Source organism: Phyllostomus hastatus, unplaced genomic scaffold (assembly GCF_019186645.2).
Source record: "Phyllostomus hastatus isolate PE091 unplaced genomic scaffold, TTU_PhHast_1.1 phas_contig_40, whole genome shotgun sequence".
Taxonomy (NCBI): domain Eukaryota; kingdom Metazoa; phylum Chordata; class Mammalia; order Chiroptera; family Phyllostomidae; genus Phyllostomus; species Phyllostomus hastatus.
This window is the reverse complement of record NW_025333872.1, coordinates 99,545,611-99,570,341: the sequence shown is the minus strand read 5'-3', so window position 1 is coordinate 99,570,341 and position 24,731 is coordinate 99,545,611. Positions and strand designations below refer to the sequence as shown.

Genomic DNA, 24,731 nt, shown 5'->3' with positions numbered 1-24,731 from the left:
GGCCGTCCAGCGCTGATAGTGGCCCCTGGCCGCCACCGGCCGTTTCTGTGGCTCACGGGGTGGGCGTCCGGTTCCTGACCTGCCCGCCCCCGGTCCCTGGTCCCCCGTCCCAGAGGACTTTCCCCGTGAGGCGTTCTCATGGCCCAGAGGCCGCAGGGCAGAGGAGGGGACGGCAGGGCCCCAGGACACAGCTCGTCCCGGCCGCGCCTTCTCTGAGGAGACCGTCCGGGGTCGTCCGGGTGACAGTTCCACCTTCCAGGGGCTCCAGGGGGCGAGGCCGCAGCAGAGGGAAGGTGGTGGGCCCGCGTCACGGCCTGAACACACGTGCTCTTCCGGCCGCCGGGGCCCTCCCGCGGCCCGGGCGGCGGGGCCAGCGTCGGTTCTGCTGCCTGGTCAGCAGGCGCCCACGTGTGGAGTGCAAAGCAGGGGACTGTCCCCCCGGCCCCCGGTCACTGGCCGGCTGCTGTGGCTGCAAACACGGCGGGAACGGGACCTCGGGACAGCAGAGCGAGCGGCCGAGTCCCGGGAACACGTGGCCCGGGCACGTGGTCACTGCGCTGGAGGCCGGGGGCGGGCGGCAGACCGGCAGGGACACAGGGGGGCCGCGAGGACGGCGGGGCTCCGTCAGCGGCCGGCAGGGGCTGGAGCGCCAGCACGCAGCCACGGGGCGGGAGCCTCGGGGCCCCGGCCCACCCCCCTCCACGCGGACACGCAGGGCCGGAGAGCGCGGACGTCCGAGGTCCAGGGGACCACACGGGGCCTGCGGTGCGTCCGCGACGCCAGCCCCGCCCTCTTCACAGATCAGAGCAGTCTGTTTGAGAACCTCGCTTCTACTACGTGAACTGACATTTAAAGTACAAAGTGCAAATACTATGGGTTTTGTTTCCGATTTTTAATTGGGTTTTGGTGAGGGGTTCTCCCACGCGTCCGGGGAGCCGCGGCCGGCCCGCGCTCATCCTTGGTTCCTCGGCTGCAGGGACACAGAAACAGGCGCCGTTAGTCGCCCGCCCGCCCCGTCTGGGAAGGCCGCGGCCGCCCCGTGCGGACGAGACGGGAGGACCCGCCGGGGACGAGGAGCAGGCCGCGCCTCGGGGTGGACGGGAGCGGCACAGAAGAGACACAGAAGAGAGGGCAGGACGTCGGGAGGAGAGGACGGACGAGCGGAAAGGCCGGGGTCCCGGCGGCGAGGGCTCGTGGGGACAATGACGACACCCTGGCGCCTCCTGACGCCGACACCGTCTGCCGCTCGGGGACCGGAAGCGCCAGGGGACTGGGGGTGGGGACAGCCGGCATTCGCCCCTCACACTGCCAGGGGACTGGGCACCGTGGACGCCCCCACGAGTCCCTCTCTGCTTGGACTGACATGCAGAGTGATGCCCCAGTCCACACCCTGACCCGAGAAAGGCCTCCCTGGGGTCGGACCTTCCCTTCCACTCCTGCTCAGCGCGGCCCCTCCCACTGGCCTCCCACGTCCGTCCGTCCGACAAACCGGTTCTCAGTGAGACCCACGGAGCGCAGGGGGCGCCGCCGAATGCCCCCGGCCGACACCGGGTGGGGGGGGCCTTGGGGAGCGTGGCCGGACTTCAGACGGAGACGGAGGGAACACACCAGCGCGTGGTCTGCGGGAGGGGCTCCCCCAGCCCGGGGGGAGGGGAACCGCCCGCTCACGTTCCTCTCCCGGAGGGAGAACGTTCTAGACCTCGGACAGGCTGCAGGTGACTTCACCTGCAGGTCGCTGGCGGGACCCCGGGAGGCGCCCTCGGCTGGGCCCCCCCCGTCCACAGAGGACTGAGTGTTTCCCGCCCACAAGCGAGCCCGCAGATCGGGAAGGCGGGAACCCAGACTCACCTGTCTGTTAGAGGTGCTCTCCGCGCTTCCTCTGGGGGCTGGGGGGGAGACAAAGGAGGTGTTGAAGGGGGACCACTCTTCCTTCCCTGGAAGGTTCGGGACGGTCTGGGGGGGGGGACCTGCACCCCGTGGGAAGACCCCCCCACAGCAGACCTGCCTCCCGGAGGAAGACGGGGGGGGGGGCACGGACACCGCACCCCGGGCCACGCCAGTCTCGCCGGGAACGCCTCCCGACTGGACCAGTGCTCGCACTCTCCTTGGGGGCGGGGTTCACTTCACTGCACACTCCACAGGCCGGCCGGCCCCCCAGGGCGCGGGCTGGTCTTCCCGAGCTTCTCGGGCGCCCCCAGGAGGGGGCTCGGCCCGGGGGTCCGGGAACCAGGCCCCGGGCACAGCGCTGCTTCCTCCAAACCCCATCCGGTTTTCTGTTAAATCTCGAGACGCCAACACGTGCGGCTGCCAGCAGCTTCTCCCCGGGAAACGGGAGCTCAGGGCGCACGGGAGACGCAGGGTGCTCCTGCGGGGGCTGCACCCGTGGCCCCGGGGGGCGGAGGGGGAGGGGCAGATGGGCCAGGACGGCAGCCCTCTCCCGGGGCGGCTCGTCCCCCTCCCCAGGGCACTGCTGCCGTCCACCCTACACCCCCCACCCCACCCCACACACACACACACTGCGGCCGGGGCCCCCCCCACCCCTGCTCTCTGAGGCCCTGGGACGGCCTTCTGCCCTCCTGGGCTCCTCCCCTGCCAGCAGACGCGGCCTCTCCCCTCCCACTCCCCCCTCCCCCACCCCACCCCCTCGCTCTGGCTCTCCACTGCGGGGCTTCAACTACGCACTTCCCGACGGCCCCCGATGTCCACACCCCAGGTCTCCCCAGTGACCTCTGACCCTCCACCGGCCTTCCTGGCCAACCCCTCGACGACCTCCACTTCGGAGCAGAGGCCCTCCACGGGGTCAGGGCTCTGGACTCCCACACTCCACGGGCCTGTCCACCGGCCACCAGCCCGGGCCCAGCCCTCCGGGGCCTGGGCTCTGGCTCTGGGCCCCGCCGTCCCCCCCGCCAGACACTCCCTCAGCGCCTCCTTGGACTCCTGGCGGAAGGGCCACCGCGTGAGGTGCCCGCCCCGCCCCGTCGGACTCCCAGCGCTCGGCCCCGCCCCCGCACGTGCCACCGGCACGCCGGTCGGCGCTGCCTGCCGCCGCCCTCACAGGCCGACTCGAGGAGGAGGCAGGGTCGGCCCGTTTGCCGTCCTTTTGCCAGCTCCTAGAGCAGGGCGCCCTCCTCAGATGTACATGCTGTTTCCCACAAACAAACACCTTCTGAGCCAATCAGTTCACAGCGGGCAGAATGTCCACCCCAAATGCCTTAACTGTGGACCTCTGGCCACGGGACACAACACACGAGGGAAGCGTTGAACCACCTACTTTCAGAGCCCGTGCTCTCCCGCCGCGGCAGGGCAAGCGCGGCCCCGTGAAAGGGCGAGACGCAGAGGTACGGGGAACACTGCAAAGCCATTAAATGAACGGCGGGTGAGTGGACTGTTTCTTCAATTGCAGGCTTGGACGGTCCCAGCGTCGGGGTGATTGCAGCCACTTTGCTCTCTGTGGAACGACGCCGTCGTCGTCGTCGCTGAGAGTGCGGCCCGGGGCCCGGCTCCCCCTGACGGGCCGTTGGGGCCGTAACCCGCCTGCCCCCCCCCGCCCCCCCCCCCCGTGCCGGCCTGGCTGCTCCTCGGCCGCCGGGTTGTCCCGCGCCCCTTCCCCGGCCGGCTCGGCCGCCCTGGCCTGGGGGGGGCCGTGGGCTGACGGTCGTCCGGTGCCTGCACGCACACGGACGAGAGGCACACACTCCACGCACACGGACGGGAGGCACACACTCCACGCACACGGGACGGGAGGCGCACACTCCACGCACACGGGCGGGAGGCGCACACTCCACGCCCCACGCACACGGACGGGAGGCGCACACCCCAGGCACACGGACGGGAGGCGCACACTTCACACCCCACGCACACGGACGGGAGGCGCCCACTCCACACTCCACGCACACGGACGGGGGGCGCCCACTGCGGTGAGGGCCCCAGGGCACCATTTCGCCCCGGGGAAAACAGCGGCGGAATCCCGGCTCCACATGTGCAAGGGGCAGGGCGTGAGGCCGCCTCGCGTCCTGGGACAGAGCGCGTCATCGCGGTGACGCGAGGAAGTGGCCGTGGAGGGAGGACGCGGGAGAGGAAGGGCCGTCCCCAGGCCCCGGCCCCGGGCCGGGGGTGGGGGGGGTGTGCGGAGAGCCGGGCCGGGGGTCCGCAGGCGACACCACGCAGGCCGGCCGTCGGCCTGGGAGCGGCTGGGGTGCGAGAGGGCTGCTGCCCGGCCGCCGCCCGCCCTGTGGCGGTCGCCCTGGGGGCCAGCAGGGCGCGATGTGGTCCTTCCTGGCGCTTCTCTTCTCTGGCTTGGTCATTCCTCACCAGTTTTTAGCCACTTTTCTTTCATTTTTTTTGTAACCACGAAAGTTCTGATGAAACTTTCCAATAACTTATCTTTGTTGCAACAACTTAAATGAAAATCTTGTGTGACTGCTTAACATACATGTGATTAGAAATGTGTATGCGACGCCATGCACACGTGAAAGCCGCCGCACACGGACGTGCACGTCTGTGGAGCAGGAACACGTTCTGGAAGAGCGTGGACGCAGGTCCGATCGTGTCTGAGAACGAGGAGCGCGTCCTGCGTCCCGGACGGAGGCGGGCCCGCAGGGGGCAGACGCCGCGGGGGCGGGAGGGGCCGGCGAGAATCCGTGGGGAAGTCCCGGCCGACCCCCCCTGAACATCTGGGTTTTCCTGGCTCTTCACTGACTCAGATCACATGGGAGAAGAAAAAACTACTGATAACCAAACTGAAAAAAAAAAGTAGGAAAAAACTTACAGAAGTTTGCAGGGAAAGTAAAAGGGTTCCAGGCCCAAGGCTCATCTTTGACAAAGTAACCACTGTTAACAGGTTCTGGCTCGTCTGGCGGAGGGGGTCGGGGGTGGGAGTCACAGACGATTTCCTCAGGTCCCGACAGGAGAGCAGCGCTCAGGCCCGCCCGGTCCCTCGTGGGGACCTGAAAGAGGTGACGCGCTCCCGCGGGGACCAGCGTTTCCCGTGAGTGACCGTCGCGGCCACAGAGACCTGCTGCCCCTGCCCCCACGCTGGGAGCGGATGGCCCACCCCAGCCCCACGCGGGGCACGTGCCAGAGGGAACTCGCTCCTCTGTGGCCCCTGGAGAAGCAGCGTGACCCCGGGAGACAGCCGGTGGCGCCTGGCTCAGCCACAGGGACTCACGGGACGGTCCCCGCCACCGTCAGAGCCCCGTGTCACCTCCAAACGCACGGCGCAGGCAGCACCGGCCCAGCATCCCCTCCTGGCCTCTCCCCCCCGGGGAAGGTCCCCGTCACGGCGGGGCCCCGAGCCTGACCCCATCAGAGAGCAGAGGGGCAGCCCCTGCCGGACAGAGGTGCCCAGCTGCCCTCCCGCCGGCAGGCGGCACGGCCACCCCACTCAGAGGCGAGGGGGCGGCCCCACCCTCGCCCTTGGCCTCCAGGCCAGACGTGTGGAGGACGACGCGGGGCGCAGAGGCTCCCCACACCTGTCCTCACGGCACAGCGAGCCGCTGCCCCAGCAGACTTGTCACCGGGGACGAGCACAGACGCCCACGGCTACACACACCCGGTCCGGAGCCCGGTCCGTGGCTCCGTGTGGAGTGACCGCGAGGACAGGTACGGGGACACGGGGGCAACGACGAGCCAGCACAGGCTGCCCTTGGGGGGGGCCCCCAGCCTGGGCCGGCTGCGTGGTCCCCGCCCCAGAGCTGAGCCGCCGACACGGGACCGACAAGGGGGCCCCGGGAGGCCCGGCAGAACCTGCTCACACACGTCACCTTGCCCGGGTGTGTGACTGCGGCGGACGCCAGAGGGACAGGTGAGGGGGCGGGGAGGGGGGACCCCAGCACACAACCCCCACCCCCGGTGCCGGCTCCTGGTCACGACGGGAGAGCAGGAGCCCTGTCCCCGCGCAGAGCGGCCCTGCCGGCCGCCCCAGCAGCCAGCTAGCAGGCCGGGCTTCCCACAGGCCCTGGGGGGAGGGGGGGGGCCACCAACCAGAGGGTTCCCTCGGCGACGGCTGGCTCCCGGGGCCAGGCCCACCGAAAACACACCCTCGGTGGTGAGAGGAAGTGCGCACACGCGTCCCCCAGCAGGGAGACGGGACACCATGTGCACACGGGAGGGGTCTCACTGCTCGTAAGGGGGCTGGCGCCTCGGGCTGCGGCCACGCGCGGGGCCGGCCGGCCGTGGCCGATGGTTCCAGGGCGGGGCCGCCAACACAGAGGCCGCCACCTCTGGACCGGCGGCCAGTGCAGTGGGAGCAATGACAGACTCGTCCTCAGCCCCACCCCCGTCACCCCTTGTCACCCCTGTCACCCCCCGTCACCCCCCGTCACCCCCCGTCACCCCCCGTCACCCCGTCCCTCCTGCCCGGGGCCCCAGGGTCTCGCCCCACTCTGTGGACAGGCAGCCCGCCGGTGCCCAGGCCCCTCCACCTTGGACCTCAGGACGACCTTGGACTCGGGGGCGGCCACAGTCAGGCCTGCGGCCGGGCGCGGGGCAGGGGACGGACTCACTGTGCCGCCTCCTGCCGCCGCCGCCGGCCTTGGCCTCGTCCCGCGCCACGCCCAGGCAGCCGGTCAGCTCCTGCAGGGACAGGGCCTTGTCGTTGCTCACGTCGCAGTACTCCACGAACTTCTTCACGCACTTCTTGGGCTTGGACTTCTTCCGGAGGAGCCTCTTGAAGGGCTTGATCTCCTTCTTGCCGATGTCCCCGCTGGAGTTCTTGTCCAGGAGCCTGAAGTACCAGTGGACCACCCTCTCCTCCAGCGTGTGGCTGGGGTCGGGCTCGGAGACCCTGGAAAGACAGTGGTGGTCGGGGGTCCGCCCGCGGGAGGCCGCCCTGGGCGCCCCAGAAGGCCCCGGGGCCGGAGCCCGCCTGGACTCGCCACTCGAGGTGACGTGTATCTAAAAACAACTCGGAGAGAGGGTTCAGCACAAAGTGTTCAAGCTGGTTTCCAGGCCGCAGGCGGCACTGGCCCCGCACGTGCCAGCGGTGCCCTCGGGCCGCCCGGTGCTGGGGGACGGCAGCGGCCTCGTCCGGGTTCTGGGTGGCGTGGCCTCGGCGGCCAGCTCGCACGTGAGGACCCCCGCCACCCTGGGGACCCCCGGGTCTCCCCTCCCTCACACGTGGGCCACGTGTCACAGGGACGACGGCAGGTGCAAGTGAAACACGTCTTGAAGCGGCGACGAGACGCCTTCCCCCCAATCAGAAAGAATCTCTGTTCTACAAGAGCCTGGGTTTGAGTCGGGTCTGAGAACCACCCCGAGTGTTACAGCCTCGTCCCCACGGAGGAGGTGAGGGGCCACGAAAAGCCTGCCACCTCCCCTCGGGCAGCTGGGCTCCGCACTCTGCCGGCCGGGGGGCCCTGGGCGCCCCTTGCCGAAAAGAGGGGGACCTGGGTGCCCCCATGGGAGCGGCTCCCAGGCGCAGCTGAGTGTCCCCAGGCGCGCGGGCCGGTCCGGCCTCAGCTGCGCCCGGGAGCCTCTTTCCGAGTCGGTGCAAGAATCCACGTGGGACCTCGGAGACCCCCGCACCTGGGACAGTGTAACCCCCTGTCCTGTCACGACAGTCTCCGCGGTCACTGCCTTTCTGCTTCCTTGGCTCTTGGGCAGAGAGATGGGGGGGGGGGGCTGGTAGCGGGGGAGAGGACCGAAGACGCGAGGGTCTCCTTCAGAAAACGGCCCCTCGCCCTGGCCGTCGGGGGCAGGAGACGGACAGACGGATGTCTCTGGGGACACGAGAAGCCCGCCCCCGCGGGCCTCCCGGGCCCTGGGTGGGAACGAGTCCCGTCCCAGAGCCGGGCCCCGAGCGGGGTCGGGTCTCGAACCACCGCACACGGTTAAGGCGGTAGTTCCGCGCCACACCTGGGGTGTCCCACCAGAGACACGCCTGGGGAACTCAGAGCGGAACGCTGTCGCACGTGGGGTGTAAGGCCCAGCCCACCGCTCGGAAGCGCCGTCCCGACGCGTCACGCCGTCGACCGAGGGCCCGTCCGCCCCGCCTGCAGGGGACCCAGGGAGCCCGGTGTCCCCGACGGGACGGCGTCTCCGGTGGTTTGGTCACGTGACAAAAACCCACCGCGGGGCCACCCGCAAGCCCGGGAGGTTCCTTCCCTTTGGGGACGGGCCCCTGCCCCGCCCACCGTGTGGTGCCCAGGGCGGCCCACGGGGCCTCGGACAGCGAGGGCCCAGAGCGGGACGCACGGGCTCCCCGGGTCTCCTCCGGTCACGGCGGCGTCTCCCCAGCCCCTCGCTCTGCGGCCCGGTGCCACCTACCTGCCGGAGGAGGAGGGGTCGGAGACGGCGTGGACCATGTCGGTGGACAGCGCGTCCAGGACACTCGTCAGAAACTCATTCTTTTTGGCGCCGGGGCAGCCTGAGGAGAACAGAGCAGAGCATGCACGGCTGTCGGAGCCCACGGGACCCCCACGGCGCGGCCGGTGTCGCCGCCGTGGTGGAGACACCTGGGAACAGTGAGCTCGCTGGACGCCGTCAGGAGGCACGCTGGCGCGGGTCTCCCGGGCGCCTTCCACGCCCGCCCCCCAGGTACGCGGCAGCTGCCGGAGGAGGTGCCCCTCCGGGCCGGGTTCCACGTCCCCAACACACTCATCAGAGAGCCACTGAGGCCGCTCTGGGGGGAGAGCCGGGAGGGACAGGGCTCCGACCCCCCGAGGAGCAGGTGACGGGCACGGAGAGCCCGACGCCACCACCAGGGCCGCGTCGCTGCAGAACAAGCACGACTCCCGCCCGCTGTCCCCGTGGGCGGGAGTGGAGGACCAGAGCCTTCCCGTGTGTGTGCGTGTGTGTGTGTGTGTGTGTGTGTGTGTCGCGGCCGAGGGTCTGGCGCCCCGGGGGCTCCCCGTGGCCGCCCCGCGCTCCGGCTCTCAGAGGGGCGGCGGCCCTCGTCAGGACAGCTGGGTCCCCGAGGACGCGGCGGAGCGCTGCGCCTCGTCAAAGACGACACGCGTGCGTCATGAGCCGGACCACCTGCAGACCAGGCGTGTGTCTGGGAGCGTTAGGACCCTGGCGCTGAAGGAGTCACACCGGCCGGGCTCCCCGTCGACGTGGGCTCCCCGGACACCGACGCGGGAGCAGCGGCCCGGGCTCTGGGGCCACGCAGCCAGGGGCAGGCCTGGCCGGGCCCAGGGCGGTCGGCCGGGCTCCAGGGTTCAGCGGGGTCTCGGGAACGCCCCCTGCAGGCACGGTCCCGCCAACCCCATGCCTCGCGGCCCAGCCCCACACGCGGTCCAGCAGAGGCCAACCCGGCCGGGCGCTTTTCCCTTTCCCTTTAGTAACAGACGTGACCTAAGGGAGGCTCTCCATCCACACAGAGACGTCCGTCTTCCCAGACCCCCACGCCACCGTTTCTCACGCCCGACTCTCGCTGCACACACGGCCTCTCCTATCTCCCTGTCCTTCTCTCTCTCGAGGACTTTAGGAGACACAACCCCGGGCTGAAGGAGGGGACAGGCTGCCTGCTCACTGTAAGGCCACAGCCCGTGAACATCCACTCACCGCTGCCCCGAGAGCCCGCTGCCCCGAGAGCCCGCTGCCACTCTAGTGCGACGCAGACCACACTCCACGGCCCCGAGGGCCTGGGGTGGGCACAGTCACTGAGCTCTCACCGTGCCCGAAGCGAGCGTGTCCAGTGTGTCCCGCATGTCCCGACAGCGCTGCTGCTGCTTCCCAGCGGCTCCCCGGCAGGACTCCCTGCGGTGTTACCGGGAACCACTCGGGGTCGGCGCGGTGCCGGTGCGGGAGAGCCCATGGCCCTGTACAGTGCCCGCAGCCTCAGCGGCCCCCCAGGCTGCCCTGGGTGACCTCTGCTCACGTCCTTCCCGCCGTCCTCGGTGGGGCCTGACCTCCCGCACGAAGAAACCCGGCCTGGAACAGGCACTAGGGGTGTCCCCAGAGGGGGACCGACAGCCACAGCGCAGCCTTGCTGACCAGGAACCAGAGGAAACGGGAGGCAGGGCTCATCGCCGGGGACGACCCACGACCCCCCGGCCGGGGAGCCTCACGTGAGCCAGATGCCGGGCTCTCGCCACCCACGTCACCTGACGGCTCAGCACGGCGACGCCGCGGCACAAGCGAAACCCCAACAAACAGCGCAGACACTTCCCGGAGAAAACGGCCCCGTGGGCGCAGGGCTGCCCGGCCGACTAAGGCGGCGGCCCCTCCAGAGTCCGGGGGGCCCCCGGGCGCCCGAGGAGAACGGGAGCTGCGCCATCTCTGCCGTGCCACCTTACAGGGTGACAAGAGGCGGGGGTGACCCCTTGGGGAAGGCGATGCCCAGCCCTGCACCAGGCGACCACCAGCACCGTCCGCTCAGCCCAGCGGGAGGTGGGGCGCGGAGCGGGCCTCTGCCGGAGCGGCCGCGTTGAAGAACACCTGCCGACTGTGACCGACCCCAGCAGAGGTGAACTAACGCGCAGACCGGGAGATGAGGTAATGGGACGTGTCCGCCTGGGGGCCCGGGGAGTGGAAGCAGCCCCCCCGCCCCGCCCGGGCAGCCCCCAGGGGCCGGGCCCGCGGGAGCGGCAGGTCTGGCCAGTCTGGGGGGGACCCAGCCGACCCGACCCGCTCCCATCTGGCTGCTGTGCATCGCGGCGCGCGGCTCCGGAGCCGGAGCCGGTCGACTCGGCCGACAGCCGACGAAGGAGACGAGAGGCCGGGGCCCGAGCTGAACAAAGGAAACTCCGTCCTGAACGTCGGAGCGGGGACCCCTCCGGGGCGGGAAGCCCGGCTGTGCGACGGCGTGGCTCCGAGCCGTCCATCTGTCCGCCCGAACCTGCAGGGGAGGGCGGGCCGCACGCGACGTGACCGCGGGGGGAGCCCCTTTCCCTCGAAGCAAGTTCTGGTTTGCCTCCTCCCGTCACCGCCACCCTTTGCCGACGCTGTTGGTCAGGGATGGGACGACGGTGCATGGGACGCACAGACGTGCAGCGCGCTGACCCCTCCCCCGGGTGCCCAGGGGCCGGCGGCCTCTGCCTCGTGTCTGAGGCACCGGGGGCGCTGGCGTCGCTGCTGTGACAGCCGACTCGCCCCCTCCCGGCCAGCAGGTCGGGCCGGGCCTCTTCACAGTGCTCTCTGCAGCCCCCGAGGCCTGGCCTGCAGGGCGCAGGGGGCCCCTCCCTAGACGTGTGCACTCCCCTTGGGTGGCACGCCTGACACCCAAGCAAGTCAGCAAGGACATGGCTCTGCGTTTCTCAGTGTCGGCCAGCAGCTGCCCCCAGATGGACGACCACCAGCCTGGAGACGCAGAGTCCCCGCCGGCCCCGAGCGCGCTGGCTGGCCCCCGCCGGGGAGGGGCTCCACGGTACTCCCACAGTGGGCAGCGGGGGCGGGGGGGCTGCCGTCTGTCACCAGGACTCTGTCTCGTCACCGTGCCTCCTGTCAGCGTGATGACCGTCACCGTGACTTCACCGATGGCTGCAAAGCCCGACGGAACATCGGTGAGCTCGTTCAGGCGTGCGTGTGACGCCAGCCACCGCAGCTCGAGCCGGCTGTGGCGCGGTTCTGGGTCGTTCTGGGTCGTCCCAGGCCTGGGACACCCAGGCCATTCTCGCGGCCTGACCAAGGCCACAGACAGGCACCCCCCGAGGGCGGTCCGCGCGCCGAGCACATGCCGGGTCCGCCACCCAGGGACACGCTAGGGGACACGCTGCCCGCCGGCGCTGAGCCCTGGCTCCGAGGCGGGAGACCTCACCAGCTGACGGAGGCAGGGCTCGTGGGACAGGCGGCCCAAGCTGCCGGCACCTGCCAGCACCCGCCGGCCCCCGCCTGCCCGGGCTCAGGCGCCGCCCCCACACGACGCGGCCCGGGAAGCAGGGGGGGCGGGTGCCGGGGAAGGCTCGGGTGTCGCGGCAACCCTTCCGGTGCGTCGCAAACACGCGTGGGCTTCTTGGCGGAAGAGGCCGCCCCCAGGACACCCTCCCGTGAGCGTGCTGTTGACAGCTGTGAGACTAACCCCGCGGCCCCCGTGCACCGTCCCACAGACCTCTGTCCGCAGTGACACTCGCCCGGCGGACGGAGCCCGGGGTCCACGGAGCCAGGCCCCTTCCAGAGGAGCGTGGGGCCGGGCTCCTGGGCCGGCTCCCTCTCCGGGAGCAGGAACAGTGGGCGCGCAGGCTTGGAAGTCACGCCGCGGCGCGTCCCGCGTGGGGGGCAGCGCCCCCGCCCCTGAAACGCTGGATCGGAGACCGGCGGCTCCTCCAACTGGGCCGCCGCCCCCAGCCGGCGCCCCTGCCTGCCAGCAGGCCCCACGGGGATGGGCAGCAGCCTCCTCCAGGGGACTGACTGCGGGGGACACGGCCACAGGGGCTCTTCCCTGCCCCTAACCTGCAGGAAGTGTAGGCGGTCCCTGCTTCCAGTGTATTCCCGCCCCACCCCCCCCCCCCGCGCCGGCCAGCCCACTCACCCTGCAGCTGGCGGCCCCGGTAGAGATCCCGCGCCTTGGCCGGGTGGGCCCTGGCCGTGTGGTCACATTTCGGCTGCTTGTACCTGGGGGGGTGGGGGGGACGGAGGGGAGAAGAGAGAGGTCAGTGGAGTCAAGGCTTGAAAGGGTGGTTTCGTCCATCTCTTGCCCGGCCACGGGGCAGGGCCCCTCCTGGGCCCTGGGCGACCTTTGCGACCCTGCACGCGGTGGGCGTCTCTTCCCCGTCAGCAGGGGGGGCACACGGCAGGGCCACACTGGTTCGTTCCAAATTTGGGCTGGAGTCCTGGCCCCGAGGCTGACGTGGAGACGTCCATCTGAGGGGCAGCGTTCTCTCCTCGGGGAGATTCGGCGACCGTCCCGTCCCGGGCAGACCCGCCGCATCAGGACCTGCAGTGAGGGCCCCGGACCCCGCGCGGAGTCACCCGCCGCTGCTCTCCGTGCGAGGGAAGCGCGAGCACCCGCTGTCCGGGTGCCCACCAGACGGCAAGCCGCTGCCAGAGGAAGGCGGGGTCCTGCCCCCGGGTCACGTGCCCTGCAGGACAGGGAGCTTGGCAGCCAGGAGGCCGGGCAGCCCGGCGCAGGGGGACGGTGAACAGTCTGATGGCGGACGGACGGGCCCCCCGCCCGTCCAGGACAGGGCAAGGGAAGTCCCCCCGCACTGGGCGCCAGTGCAGCCGCTGGCAGCCAGCCCAGCCCACGCACAACCCTAGAGCCGGGCCCAGTGCAGCCACCACCAGCGCGGCCAGGAAGGGACCGCCCGGCCCCCAGCTCCCACTGCACCGTGCCCGGTGTGGGCGCCCACGGGTGCCCGGTGCTGCCGCAGCCCAGCTGTAAGCCACGGCCACGGGGTCAGCCTGACCCAAACCAGCAGGGGAGCTGGGGGGTCAGGGGGTCAGGGCCGGCCCGCCTCCAGTTTCTCTCCCGAAGAGGGACCCCGTGCCGGGGGCGCCGCTCTCTGCCCCCCAGGCGAACGGCGCTGGTTCCAGTCCTTGGCACAGGCCGACCACAGAACTCGTCGGTTTCAATTATCTTGTTGGAGACAGGAGGAAAAGGAGCTGGCTCACGGTGATGATGCATTTCATGTCTGTGGCTAATTACGGGCATTTGATTTTTTAATTATATTTCCCCACTGGAAAATGTAAAATAAAGGACAATCAGGGAAAACAAAACCTTGAACTTCTACCCAAATCTAAACCAAAACTGCACAGTCTCTCCCCGGACCTGCTTCCCCGAGGAAACCCCGGGGAACGGCACTTCGGTGACAGCAGGTGTTCCGACGGCGGCGGGGACTCCGGGGCGCCTGCCTCTGCGCCCTGCAGTCACAGCAGAGCCCGCCTCGGCCGGCGCGTGAGGCGCTGGCGCTGGCGCTGGCTCGGCCAATCAGACAGCCTGAAGGTCGACATCTGAGTTCCCAACATCCTCACATCCCTAGAGTCCAATTTAAACCAATTCCAGGTTTCTTTCCCGTGATGGATTTAGCTACTTTTTATAATCCAATTGTGGCCAATAATCCATGAATGAAATCTGCTCAAGGGGCTTTTTGGAAAGGCTTTTGGCTCCTAAGCAAGGGAGAGAGGGGCCGTGTGTCCTCTGAACACTGTGGTATCTGGATGAGATGCCTGGTTCTCTGCAGCCATCTTGTGACCATGAGGGAAGTCTGTCCAAGGGCATGAAGTTGTCAGAGTGGAGGTTTGGGGGACTGTCCTCGGTGAAATCTCACCGAATCACGTTATCCCCCGAAAAGGAGCCTCCTCCACCCCTGACCTCTGACACGAGGTCATCTGCTCCCTCGTTATTTATGTCCGAGGGGCAGGCATGAATACAGACAGTTATATCTGAAGTCCTTGTCCACACAGAGGTGCTGGCCCCATGCGGACGGCCCTCACTCACTCCATCCGGATGGCCTGTCACAGTTGTCTACCCATTGGCTCCTGGTCAGGGGGCGACATTCTGACCAACTAGATGAGGGATGTCCACTGAGGGCCGAGGGCCAGTGGGGGAAGCGCTCCTTCCGGTCAGAAGGAGGCACGACCTTTGCTGTCATGGCGGCAGAGGATGCAGAGGCCACAGGGCGAGCCGGTGAGTGGAAAATGGCCGAGCAGAGAGCACCACACAGAAGTACGCCCTTGAACTTGAGCGGCTGAAACAGTCTGACCCTCCGTGTCCCCTGAGCCGTGTCGGCGGGCGCACGTCGAGGCTGGTGAGGTGTGGGGGCTCTGCCGCTGTGGAAGCAGCCCCGCCGGGACCCCTGCTTGCGCCCCAACGCCCCCAGCGGGGGGCCCAGCCCCCAGAGGGGTGGACGCATCTGCAGCTCAGGGCTCCTTCCTCGGTCCCCGGAGCCGGGCGCTGCCGACCGCCAGCATCCGCGACAACAAATGAGCAACTGGATGAACGACCGAGTGAGTGAGTGAGTGAGTGAGGTCAAGACCCAGCGGGAGCCCCAGGGGTCTCCTCCTGATGTAACGCTGTTCCAGGAATTCCGAGAAGAGAGCGGGCTCTGCTCTGTTCTGCAGGCAGCCTGGCGCTGGTCTCCCTGGCGGAGCCGCCATCGGTCCGGGCAGAGAGTCAGGACGGGGGGAGGGGAGGCGGTGACTGTGCCCCTTGTCCGATCAGATGCGGAGCGGGTTCTGGCGGGGAGCTCCTAGATGCCGATCTCATCACTTCGGGGCCGCTTGGAGGAGTTCTGGTTTTGACAGCTTCAGGGTTTTTGTTGGCCGGGGCTGGGGAGCCGTCTGCCAGCGGCGCCTCCCCCGCCAGAGGTGCGGCCGGGGCCGGCAGCCAGCGCCCCGGTGTCCCGAGTGGGCAGAGCCCCCCTTCCCAAGGAGGGCTCCTCAGAGGGCGTGTGCACCGGGGCAGGAGAAAAGATCTCATCCAAACTGCTGAAGAGGTGTCCCTCTGAACGCCCGGTGGTCACTCGCAAGCAGCAGTGGGGGCCCTTCAGGGGCCCCCGGCTGCTCGGGCCGGGGCCCCCGGGCAAAACCAGGGCCCAGGCCCACAACCTGGGAGGCACCGTCGTATGCCTGTAAGCCAGTTGCACACGGATCGGTGAAAACCCGGAGGTCGGCTCATGTAGCAGGAGGCCGCAGACACACTCAACCTCACGGGGACAGCACTCACTTCCGCGAACAAAGCCCGTGCCCGTCGGGGGCCGGGAGGACCGGCTCTGCCCACGCCCTGCAGCCCCGAGGGGGTGCCGGTGCCCGGGGGCCGGGCTTTCCCTTCCGCGTGGACCCTGCAGGGTGCACGCACCCTGTGTCACAGACAGCCACGAGGGGCGGTCGGCTCCCCCCGCTTGTGCAGTGCCGGCGACTCTGCCGCCACCGACACGTGGCACACTCCCCGAGCCACCGTGGCCCGGAGAGCAGAGCCGGCTCCGCGCGCCCAGCCCACACCAAACAGCAGACCCTCCCGCGAGGGCCGGACGTGCCGTCACCACACGGTCGGCGCCCGGGGGCCTTCAGAGGGGCGGGCACCTCTCGTTTCCACGGCCAAGGCCAGATGTCTGCAGACACGCAGCCCAGAGACGTGGGGGCGAGGCGGGGGGTGGTGGGAGCTGCAGGCTCTGCCCTCCTGAACCCCACCCCCGCCCCCCGCCTCGCCGGCCCCGAGCGGGCCCTTACCTGGTGGAGGTGCCGGGGATGGGGCGGCCGGTGTCCACCAGCACGCACCAGCAGTAGCCCGTGGACGGGTGGCACTGTACCGGCTTGTAGAGGCCGCCGTGCGCGCACTCGGGGACCACCACGTTGTCGTTCTTGGGCTGCCGGGCCTCCTCCAGGGCCGACTGCTGCTCCTGGTCACACGAGGACGCTGGGGAGGAGGACGCAGGCGTGAGCACGCAGCCCGGTCACGGGAGCCCGTCCCGGGGAGGTGGGACCGGACAGGGCACGGCTGGGGCGGCGGGAGGGCAGCTGGGCGGGTCAGGAGCCCCGGGCGCCTGCCGCCTCTTCCCGGTCATCCACTGGGGACACGCGTGTGCCCCCCCACACACACACGGCAGGCCCCTCCGCCGACACGCTGAGGACATGACTAACTGTGAACAGCTGAAGACACACGTGTGTGCAGAAGAAACTCTAAACTCAGAGCCTGGACGACGAGAGCAAACGAAGACGAATGTGAGTCGAAGCCCCGCAGGACGCAGGAACCCGTGGGGCCTCTCGGGCCCCCTGGCCCCGGACCTTGGCCTCCGAGGCCGGCCTCTGTCCCTCGGGGGTGGACGAGCAAGCGGAAGCTAAGTCACGTGGGCCCCGGCCGGTGTGTCGGGGGCTGATCTCAGAGCCCGTCCCGGGGTCACTTAAAGCTCGCAGCTGGCGCCTGGTGCGGGCCGCCACCCCTCCAGGAAGCCCTCGGGCCCGTCACGGAGCCGCCGGCCCTCGCTCGGCCTGCAGAGGACCTCGCGGGCCCGCCCAGCCAGGTGGGCGCTCCCGTGGGGGGCACAGAGGTGCCTCCAGCCGACCTTGAGGCTCTCGTTGCCCAGGCCAGATTGCTTTTTGGTCTGAAAGTTAAGAACTTGAAGTAACCAAGTTCTGACTCTCAAACAGGCCAGCGAGGGCTGAGCATTTGGTTTTCATCAACGGTGACGCCCTGCCGATCTGCGCCCTGGACAGCAGACTCCGGACGAAGGGCCTCCCTGCGTCGTCAGCCCTGGGCCGGGGGCCCAGCGGGAGGACCCCGTGTGGAACCTGCCCCCCGGTTCGCCTCGCACCCACTGTCGGCACCGCTGCTGAGTTCCTGGGGGCGTCGCTGCCCACGAGTTCTCGCAGTTCGTACTGACGGCTCCCCGTGAGTTCGGGACTCTGGAGCACGCTCCCACGGCAGGGGGGCCTGCCAGACAGCGTCACGCCGGCCCGGCGGCCTCAGAGGACGGTCCGGAGGAGCCCACGGAACAGGACACGAGAGGGCTGGGAAGGAGAGACAGTGCCCCACAAACGTGCAGGACTGTCCGAGCTGCTAGAAGTCACACCTGGTAACCCTGCCAGACGTTGTCATGACACTGTGGCCTCAAAGCAAACGTTTCAGCCCCAGCAAACCCACCGTGTTTAGGAAAAGAAAACGTCGGTGTCCACGTTTACGAAGGTGAGCTGCTCCGTTAACCAAATGGCAAAACCCTCAGAAACCCGGGAAGGGAAGACAACCGCTGGGTTTCAAAGAGCAAATGAAGCCAAAAACCTACAGCTAACATCAAACTTACTAATACAACCATGGCTGCTTCCACTCCGGGATCGAGAATAACCTCACCAATTCTACTTCCTATCACATCACAGGTCCCAGGCGGCGCAAAGAGAAAGTTAAAAAAGACAAAGATCTGAAACACAAAAATGTAAAACTGTCCTTAATCACACACACGATAAGATTGTTTATTTTTTAAAAAATGCTAAAGCATCTACAAAGAAGCTGCAAGAATTAATAAGCAACTGTAACAAAGTCTCAAGACATAACGTTAATAAGCAAAAATGGCTCGTGTCTGTACACTAGCAGAAACAATGGAAAGATAGAATGGTTAAATGTCATTTGCAATACCAAAAAAATGGAATTCTTAGGATTAAATTGATGAAAATACGTGTAAGACACCGTAAACAAACAAACAAACAAACAAACAAACAAACAAACACAGCTGAGAAAAATGCAAGGAAACCGTCAACAAAGCAAACAGGCACCAGTGGAACAGACAGCCCCAGCAAGCAGCGCCCCCCGCCCCCAACGAGGGGCTGGCTTCCGAAACTCGGAAACAGCCGCAGGACCCGGCAGCAACGCCAAACAGCCCAGTGGACCGGGGCAGGGGGCGGGGCAGACCCTGTTCCCCAGGAGCCGCGCGGAGGGCCAACAAGTGCTCACGCAGACGCAGGCGCTGCAGCCGGGCACCCACGGGGAGGCTCCACGCCGCAGGAGGGAGCGCGGCCGCCGGCAATGAGACGGGGGTGCGTGGTGCAGGGGCGGGGGAGGGGCCGCCCGCACTGCCGTGGGGGCCCAGGTGGAGCAGCCCCCATGGGAACAGAAGGTGTTCTCCCCCCCACACACACACACTGAGACTGGACGGCCCTAGGGCCCAGCAGCCGCTCCTCTGGGCGTGCACCCGCACAACTCAAGGACGCCCACCCCTGAGAACGCACGCGCCCCTGTGCGCACCGCAGCGTCACCCGTCACCCGCAGTGAGAACAGGTGCGGGCACCTCCGTCGGCGGGTGCGACCCCTGCTCACGCCCGGGGCGCCCAGGCGCCCTCGTGGTCCCCTGTCAGACGCCGAGTCGGGGCGAGCCCTGGGCCTCCAGGCCGCTCGTGCTGAGTGCCCACGGGCACGGGGGTGGGGAGCACGCCACCCTCCAACGTCTGCTCTGTGGCTGCGGGGTCCCCCGCTGTCCCGGCTGACGGGCCCTGAAAGTCCAGCCGCCCCGTGAAGGCCGCCCCGGGAGGGCTCTGAGGTTTGAATGGGACTCACGTGCGGAAACATTCAGGGATAAAACAACGGTTTGTCCCACAGGCTCCCACTCACAGAGGGCAGGAGGCTGGCCACTGAGAACTCGGCGGGGGGCTGCAACTGCACGCTCGTCACGTCAGAGCTGGGCTGCCGGGAGCTCCGAGGCTGCGGCCCCGTCCTCACCCTGCAGACGCGGGGACGACGCCAGAGGGAGCGGGGTCCCCGGCCGGCCGCCGGGCCCCGCGGGCCAGGAGCGTGCGTTTCCGACAGGTTCCCAGATGGTGGTGACGCCCGCGTTTCTGTCCGTCCCAGGTTTCATTCAACATATGGGTTTTTTATTTTTTCTCCGAATTGATTACTTAGTTTTTACACACACTGTCTTCATCAGTCACGGAACTTTTTGCGGTTTCCTCTGTAATTGGGCAACATTCAGACGATCAAAAGCAAAACAAGGAAAATCAGAAGGAGGCCATTTAGGATCTGATTTTCTAGAAATGGCAGATTGGGGGGGGGGCCTAGAAATCATGGTTCCAGGGGACCTAATTGCTCGCAGGTCCACGGTCAGCGAGGGGCCCAGCGGCCCCGTGCGGCCGCAGCTCCGCCTGGGAGGGGCCCGGGCTGACCGGCTGTGTCGCCGAGTTCACAGAAGACGGCGGTTCGTTTCTGAACACACTTTGTAGCCTGGGCCTGTCACCGCAGCGGCACAGGCACTGAGGCCGGGAGCAGAGAAGCCCGCCTGTCCCCTTCGGTCCCAGTGAAAAGGGAGTGGCATGGGTGTGACCGGGGGGCAGGCGGAGGCCCCCCGGGCTGCAGAGCGGGGGCAGGCTGGGCGAGGAGCCCCCCTCCCACCAGAGAGGCGGAGCCACCGTGGAACCGGCGCGCCAGGCTCCGGGAGCCCTGGGAACGTGGTGCCCAAACACTACAGGAAGCTCAAGGTCAGACCTGCTTCCAACGGTGGTCAAGGTCTGGATTCGAGTCCTGAGCTAGCACCTCTGAGAGGACGGGAAGGACCTCGGGGTCCACTCTGAGGTGCCTGTCCCGGACGCGTCCCCACGGCAGCCGGCCCCGCCCGAGGGGAGCCGCAGCCCGAGAGGCTGTTTCCGACGGACGGACCCTGGGTCCTGGACCCGAGGGCCGGGGGGCAGGGCGCCATCAGCCAGGGGGAGGCGGGCACCCCACGGAGCGCCCTCTCCCGCCCTGACCCTCCCTGCGGCCTCCGTGCCCCGGCCGGCCCACGGGCCGTCTCTGCGGAGAGCCCACCTGAAGTTCTCTGCCCAGAGCCTTTCCTCAACGACGACCGCACCGCCATCGCTCTCGGAAACCTGAGACCAAGTCACCCCACGTCCCCCGCGTCCCCTTCTTTCCTCCGCCTCCATATGGAGCCCCACCGCCCACGGTGCTCCCCAGACCCCGCCGCTGCCCGCCCACCCCACAGTCACTGTCCCCAGCCCCTCCCCCATCAGGTCCTCGCAGCTCCCGGGCAGCAACCCGCGTGCAGACCCGCCCGGCCACCCCCCGTGACACCTCCCGGGACGCGTCCACGCCGGGACGGCCCCTCGGCCGCCCCCCACCCCCGAGGGCAACGTGCGCGGAAACGTCAGGGGTCGCCGAGGCGCGGCACCAGACGTGTTTGTCCCCGTGGTGCTCTGCAGGGTTAGGAGGCTGCTGCTATTTTTAAACGGTTGGGAAAACAGTCTGATTTTGCACTGGGACGCCGTACAAGAGGGGCCAGAATGTCCCCCGCTCCCCAGAAAAGCCCCACGTGGAGGCCGGCAGCAGACCGGCCGCGGCCACGTCCCCCTCCCGCCTGACGGCCCTCCGAGCCAGCCCTCGGGGCGGCCCCGTCCCCCCGTGTCCCCGTGTCCCCGGCATGTGGACGACGCAGAGACTGATGCGTGTTTTTAAAAACGGGGGGACAAAGAATAAAACAAAACCAGCATCCTGACACAAATGACGGGCGTTGGGGAACCACTGGGCCCACTGGCCGCCCAGGGCCCCAGGCCGCCGTCGCCCGGCAACAGCCCGCGGTCTCTGTCCGCACGTCAGATGCGAGAGCCGCCGCCTGCGTGGTCATGGAGACGCAGACAAAATGAGACCCAGGGCACTGTCACCGGGCCGTGTCACCCCCTCCGCCACAGGGTGTGAGACCCAGGACAGGCAGACCCAGACAGCGGGTGACGCCACTTCAGGACGAGAGGGTGCCCCCCGGAAGACCCTGAGCCCTCAGAGCCAGGAGGAGGGGCCCCCCAAACACCCGCCATCGTGCCCCGAAGCACCGCCCACGTCCATCTCGCTGCCCAGGTGGCCCCGCGGAGCCCAGCGGGTGGCAGGGTGCCGGGTGGACTCTTGCAGCCCAGCCCTCGGTGCACAAGGTGTAGCTCGGTCCTGGGGTGGGGGGCTCTCGTCTCTCCCAGGCTCACCACAGGGGAGCCCTCTCCCCTCAGGAAAACGGGGTGCGCAGCTGGGCCACTGGTCTGCCGGGTCGGAAGTTCAGGGACGGGCACGTGGGCTTGGTGTGCGAGACGCTCGGGGACGGACGGACCAAAGGACACCAGCGCAGGACGGACCTCGGCAGCCAGCGAGGCCGCCCCCGCAACTGGACCGCACTGGAGGACACAAGGCCCCACTCCTGCAGCACCACTCAGCGTCCGGAGCGGCGTCCAGACATCCGGCATCTCAGGGCCACAAAAACAAAAACATCTCGAGTGTTCAGTGACCTTGCGACCCTGTGCTGGGCCACATTCATAGTCATCCTGGGCCGCATGCGGCCCACGGACCACGGGCTGGCCACCCCGATTCACGGTCCCAACCCCCGACAACGACCCAGGGTTTCGTCCGTCCGCACCAGACACAGCCCTGGTCACCTGGGGACCCAGACTCTCAGCTCCCACGTGGCTGCGATCACCCGGTTTCCAGGCACGGCCCTCACGCCCTGGGCCCCCACCGGCTCCGCTGCGCCCCCTCGCTGCGCCCCAACCGCCACACGGGGTGTCAGGCGACCCTCACTGCACCCCGGGGACCGGGCGTGGGAAAGCAGAGTGACTTTCCAGAGGGGACTCAGGCCACGCGTTCGACCCCAGAGCTGACACTGCATCCCCGGAGGGAGACTCCACGGGCCGCTGGGACCACGCGGGGGCCGGGCCTTGGGCTCCGAATGCAGGACGCGTCGTGACCAGCTCTCCTGGGCGGCCAGGCCCGCCCCACCTGCTGGTGCAACCCTCCCTCGGCTGTGTGACTGGACCGCCCCTGTCCTGTGGGGTGCGGAGCCCGTGGGGCAGCCGCACGGGGACAAGGGCCCGAGGCTGAGCACCGCGCACACGGCTGCTGTGGGCTGGTGGCCGCCGGCAGACCGACACACGCTGGCTGTGCTCTGGGCTGCGGCCCTGACCCCGGCCTGCAGGGAGCGGCCGCAGGGACAGTGGCACCCCAATTACAGAGGCGGGCCAGCTCCGGGAGACTGCAGAGGTGCTGCTGGGTGTCCGAGGCCCCGCCCCCACCCTGGGGAGCAGGGTGCCCTCCCCGGGTCGGCAGCTGGTCCCCAGGCTCCTGGCCATGTCTGTTTCCTCAGTCGGCCGGACCCCGGCTTGGCTCCACCCCCCTTTCCTGGTGCGCACGCGCAGACCCCAGACAACACAGTTCCCATCCTCCTCCTCCCCCTCCCCCTCCTTGGCCCGAGAGGGTCCCGCATCCCCTATGTTCTAGAAGCTGTTGGCGGGGCCCCAACCTGCTGGAAGGAGGCCCTGCAGCCCGGCCTCGGCGGCCGCACGCACCACCCATCAGGCAGGGTGTCAGCAGGCGTCTGGCCAGGGCGAGGAGAAGAGACTGAGGAGGACGGACTGCTTCTGAAGACGCAGCAGAAACACACGGGCAATGCTCATGCTACAGCCTGCTGCCTCCTGTAACTCCTCAGTCACAGAGTGTTTTTCCAGGTGTGGCTGCAAACCCTGAGCTGTTCGGTGGGAAGTCCACGGGCTGTGTCATCAGCCTGCAGATCTGGGGGGAGGGGGCCGGGCTGGGGGGCTCCAGGGGAGGGGGCTCGGCCACAGACCCTGATCAGCACACGCCCCCCGAAGGCCCTCCCCCGACGAGGGAGGAGCGGCAGACACGTCTCGGCAGAAGGGCTCAGGCCGTGCGGACTCTAAATATTTAGCTTGTGCCGACGGCCGGGGCACAGGGGGGGACGAGGCTGGCCCCCACCGCGCCGCCCAATAAGGCAGCGTTCGTTCTGTTCTGGTTGAGGCAGGGCGCCTGGTCCCGCTCGCCCCGCACACGCGTGACCCTCGGGGCGGCAGGGGAAGCAGGCCCCCGGCCGTGCGCAGGGACGGGACGTCGGGTCGTGCACAGAGTTCCGGGCTGGGACCCGGGCTGGGCCGTTGGAGACTCCGCCTGCCTCTTGCCACGAGCCTTCGCACGCAGGCCCCCCCCCCCGGAGGCCGTGGGGGGCAGCAGCACGGCCAGCCCCATGGCCCCCTGGACGTCCCAGGGGGGCTGCACTGGGCAGGCACCCCCGACATGGCCCCTTCCCGTCTCACTCTCTGGTGGCCCTCGCAGTCCAAGGCCGTCTCTCGGGTCACGGCCACCTCTCACAGGGACACGGGACGTGTGCCGCCCTCCCACGGGGGGACCCCACCGACTGTGTCTTGTCCGCCCCTGCTGCTCTGCCCTTCGTCCCCTGGGCCCCCAGACGGCCCGCTGAGGCTGGGCCCGCAGGCCCCTCAACCAAGCTCCTCCCCCACCAGCCCTGGAGCGCACCCACTCTGGCCCCCAGCTCCGCCCCACCAGCTCCCTGCCCCTCACCTGCACTGGTCACCCCCAAGAGTGCTGCAGGGCCCCCGGCTGTCGGCCAACCGTTCCCAGTGGTGACCCTCCTCCACCTGGCCGGGCGGGGCGAGAGGTTCCCGTCCACCTGTCCCCGCCCCCGTCCGCTGACAAGGATGCGTCCTCGGGGTTCCTTCCTGAGCCCTTCCCCGGACTGCGGGGGCCTCCCGCCCCGGCTGCAGACCCGGACTGTCCTGGGGGGGGCGCGGGGCCGGCACGACTGCCACTTCCGGCTCTCGCTCGGGGAGCATCCGCCGGGGCCCTGTGCTCCTCTCCAAGGGGGCACTGCCCTCCACAGTGGCAGGACCAGACCCCTGCCGGCGGAGGAGGCAGCGAAGGGAGGCTTCCGTCCAGCTAAGACCTGGATGTCCACCTGGTGGGAGAGAGGGGAGCGGCCCGTGACCGGCTCCTCCGGGCGTCCCGAAGGGGCCTCGGCCGAGACCCTGCGCCGGCCACGTCTCCCTGCGGGCAGCGGCTGCTCACCCGTGGCCTCTGGCCCCCGCTCTCCGCACACCTTGGCCCCGCCCCCAGCACCACCCACCCAGCGTCCACGGCTGGACTGCGCCCGGCAGTCCACGCTGAGAGGAGCTGTTCCAGTTAGTTTTAAGTATTTTCACCTCTTCAAATGACCCAAACTTCACAACATAAGGGTCTGGTTGGGATCCAGATGCGTTTGCAATCCTGCACTTAAAAACTGAGACTGAAAACACGGGGGGACTACTTTAGAAGTCGCACGCAGACAGAGGAAACAGCTGGTCTGACTGTCCCCCAGGGAGTGCGGGCGGCCACGACTAGAGCAGACGCAGGAGACGGCCATCGTCCGGCGCGGACCCCAACGCGCACTAACGCACAAACCCCACCGGCTCCGCAGGGAGCAGAGAAGCGCAGCAGCATCGTGAGCAGGAGGCACAGGGCGTCCGCCGGGCGGGGGTGGGGGTGGGGAACACTTTTACCAGGAAGGCAGGGTGTGGGGTGGGGTGGGTGGGCCGGGGGCTCTCAGGGCTGACAGAGCCGGGGCCTCTGTTTGAGGGGCCCCAGGCGGGGCACCCGCATGGGTCCTGGGGTGTACAGCCCA

The 24,731-nt window shown here is 68.6% G+C and overlaps 1 protein-coding gene across 2 annotated transcripts in view; it reads right to left on the bottom strand.

Moving 5' to 3' along the window:
• Window positions 1-873: 873 nt before the first annotated feature.
• The window catches only part of SMOC2 (SPARC related modular calcium binding 2), a 75,020-nt gene continuing 51,162 nt past the window's right edge, over window positions 874-24,731 (bottom strand). For both annotated transcript variants that reach the window (XM_045844201.1, XM_045844202.1), the window contains 6 exons: window positions 16,048-16,234; window positions 12,410-12,492; window positions 8,266-8,365; window positions 6,504-6,784; window positions 1,849-1,886; window positions 874-970 (listed from right to left, as the gene is read on the bottom strand). In XM_045844201.1, coding sequence (XP_045700157.1) covers window positions 953-970; window positions 1,849-1,886; window positions 6,504-6,784; window positions 8,266-8,365; window positions 12,410-12,492; window positions 16,048-16,234 — 707 coding nt within the window. In that variant the 3' untranslated portion in view covers window positions 874-952. The remainder of the gene's footprint in view (window positions 971-1,848; window positions 1,887-6,503; window positions 6,785-8,265; window positions 8,366-12,409; window positions 12,493-16,047; window positions 16,235-24,731) is intronic.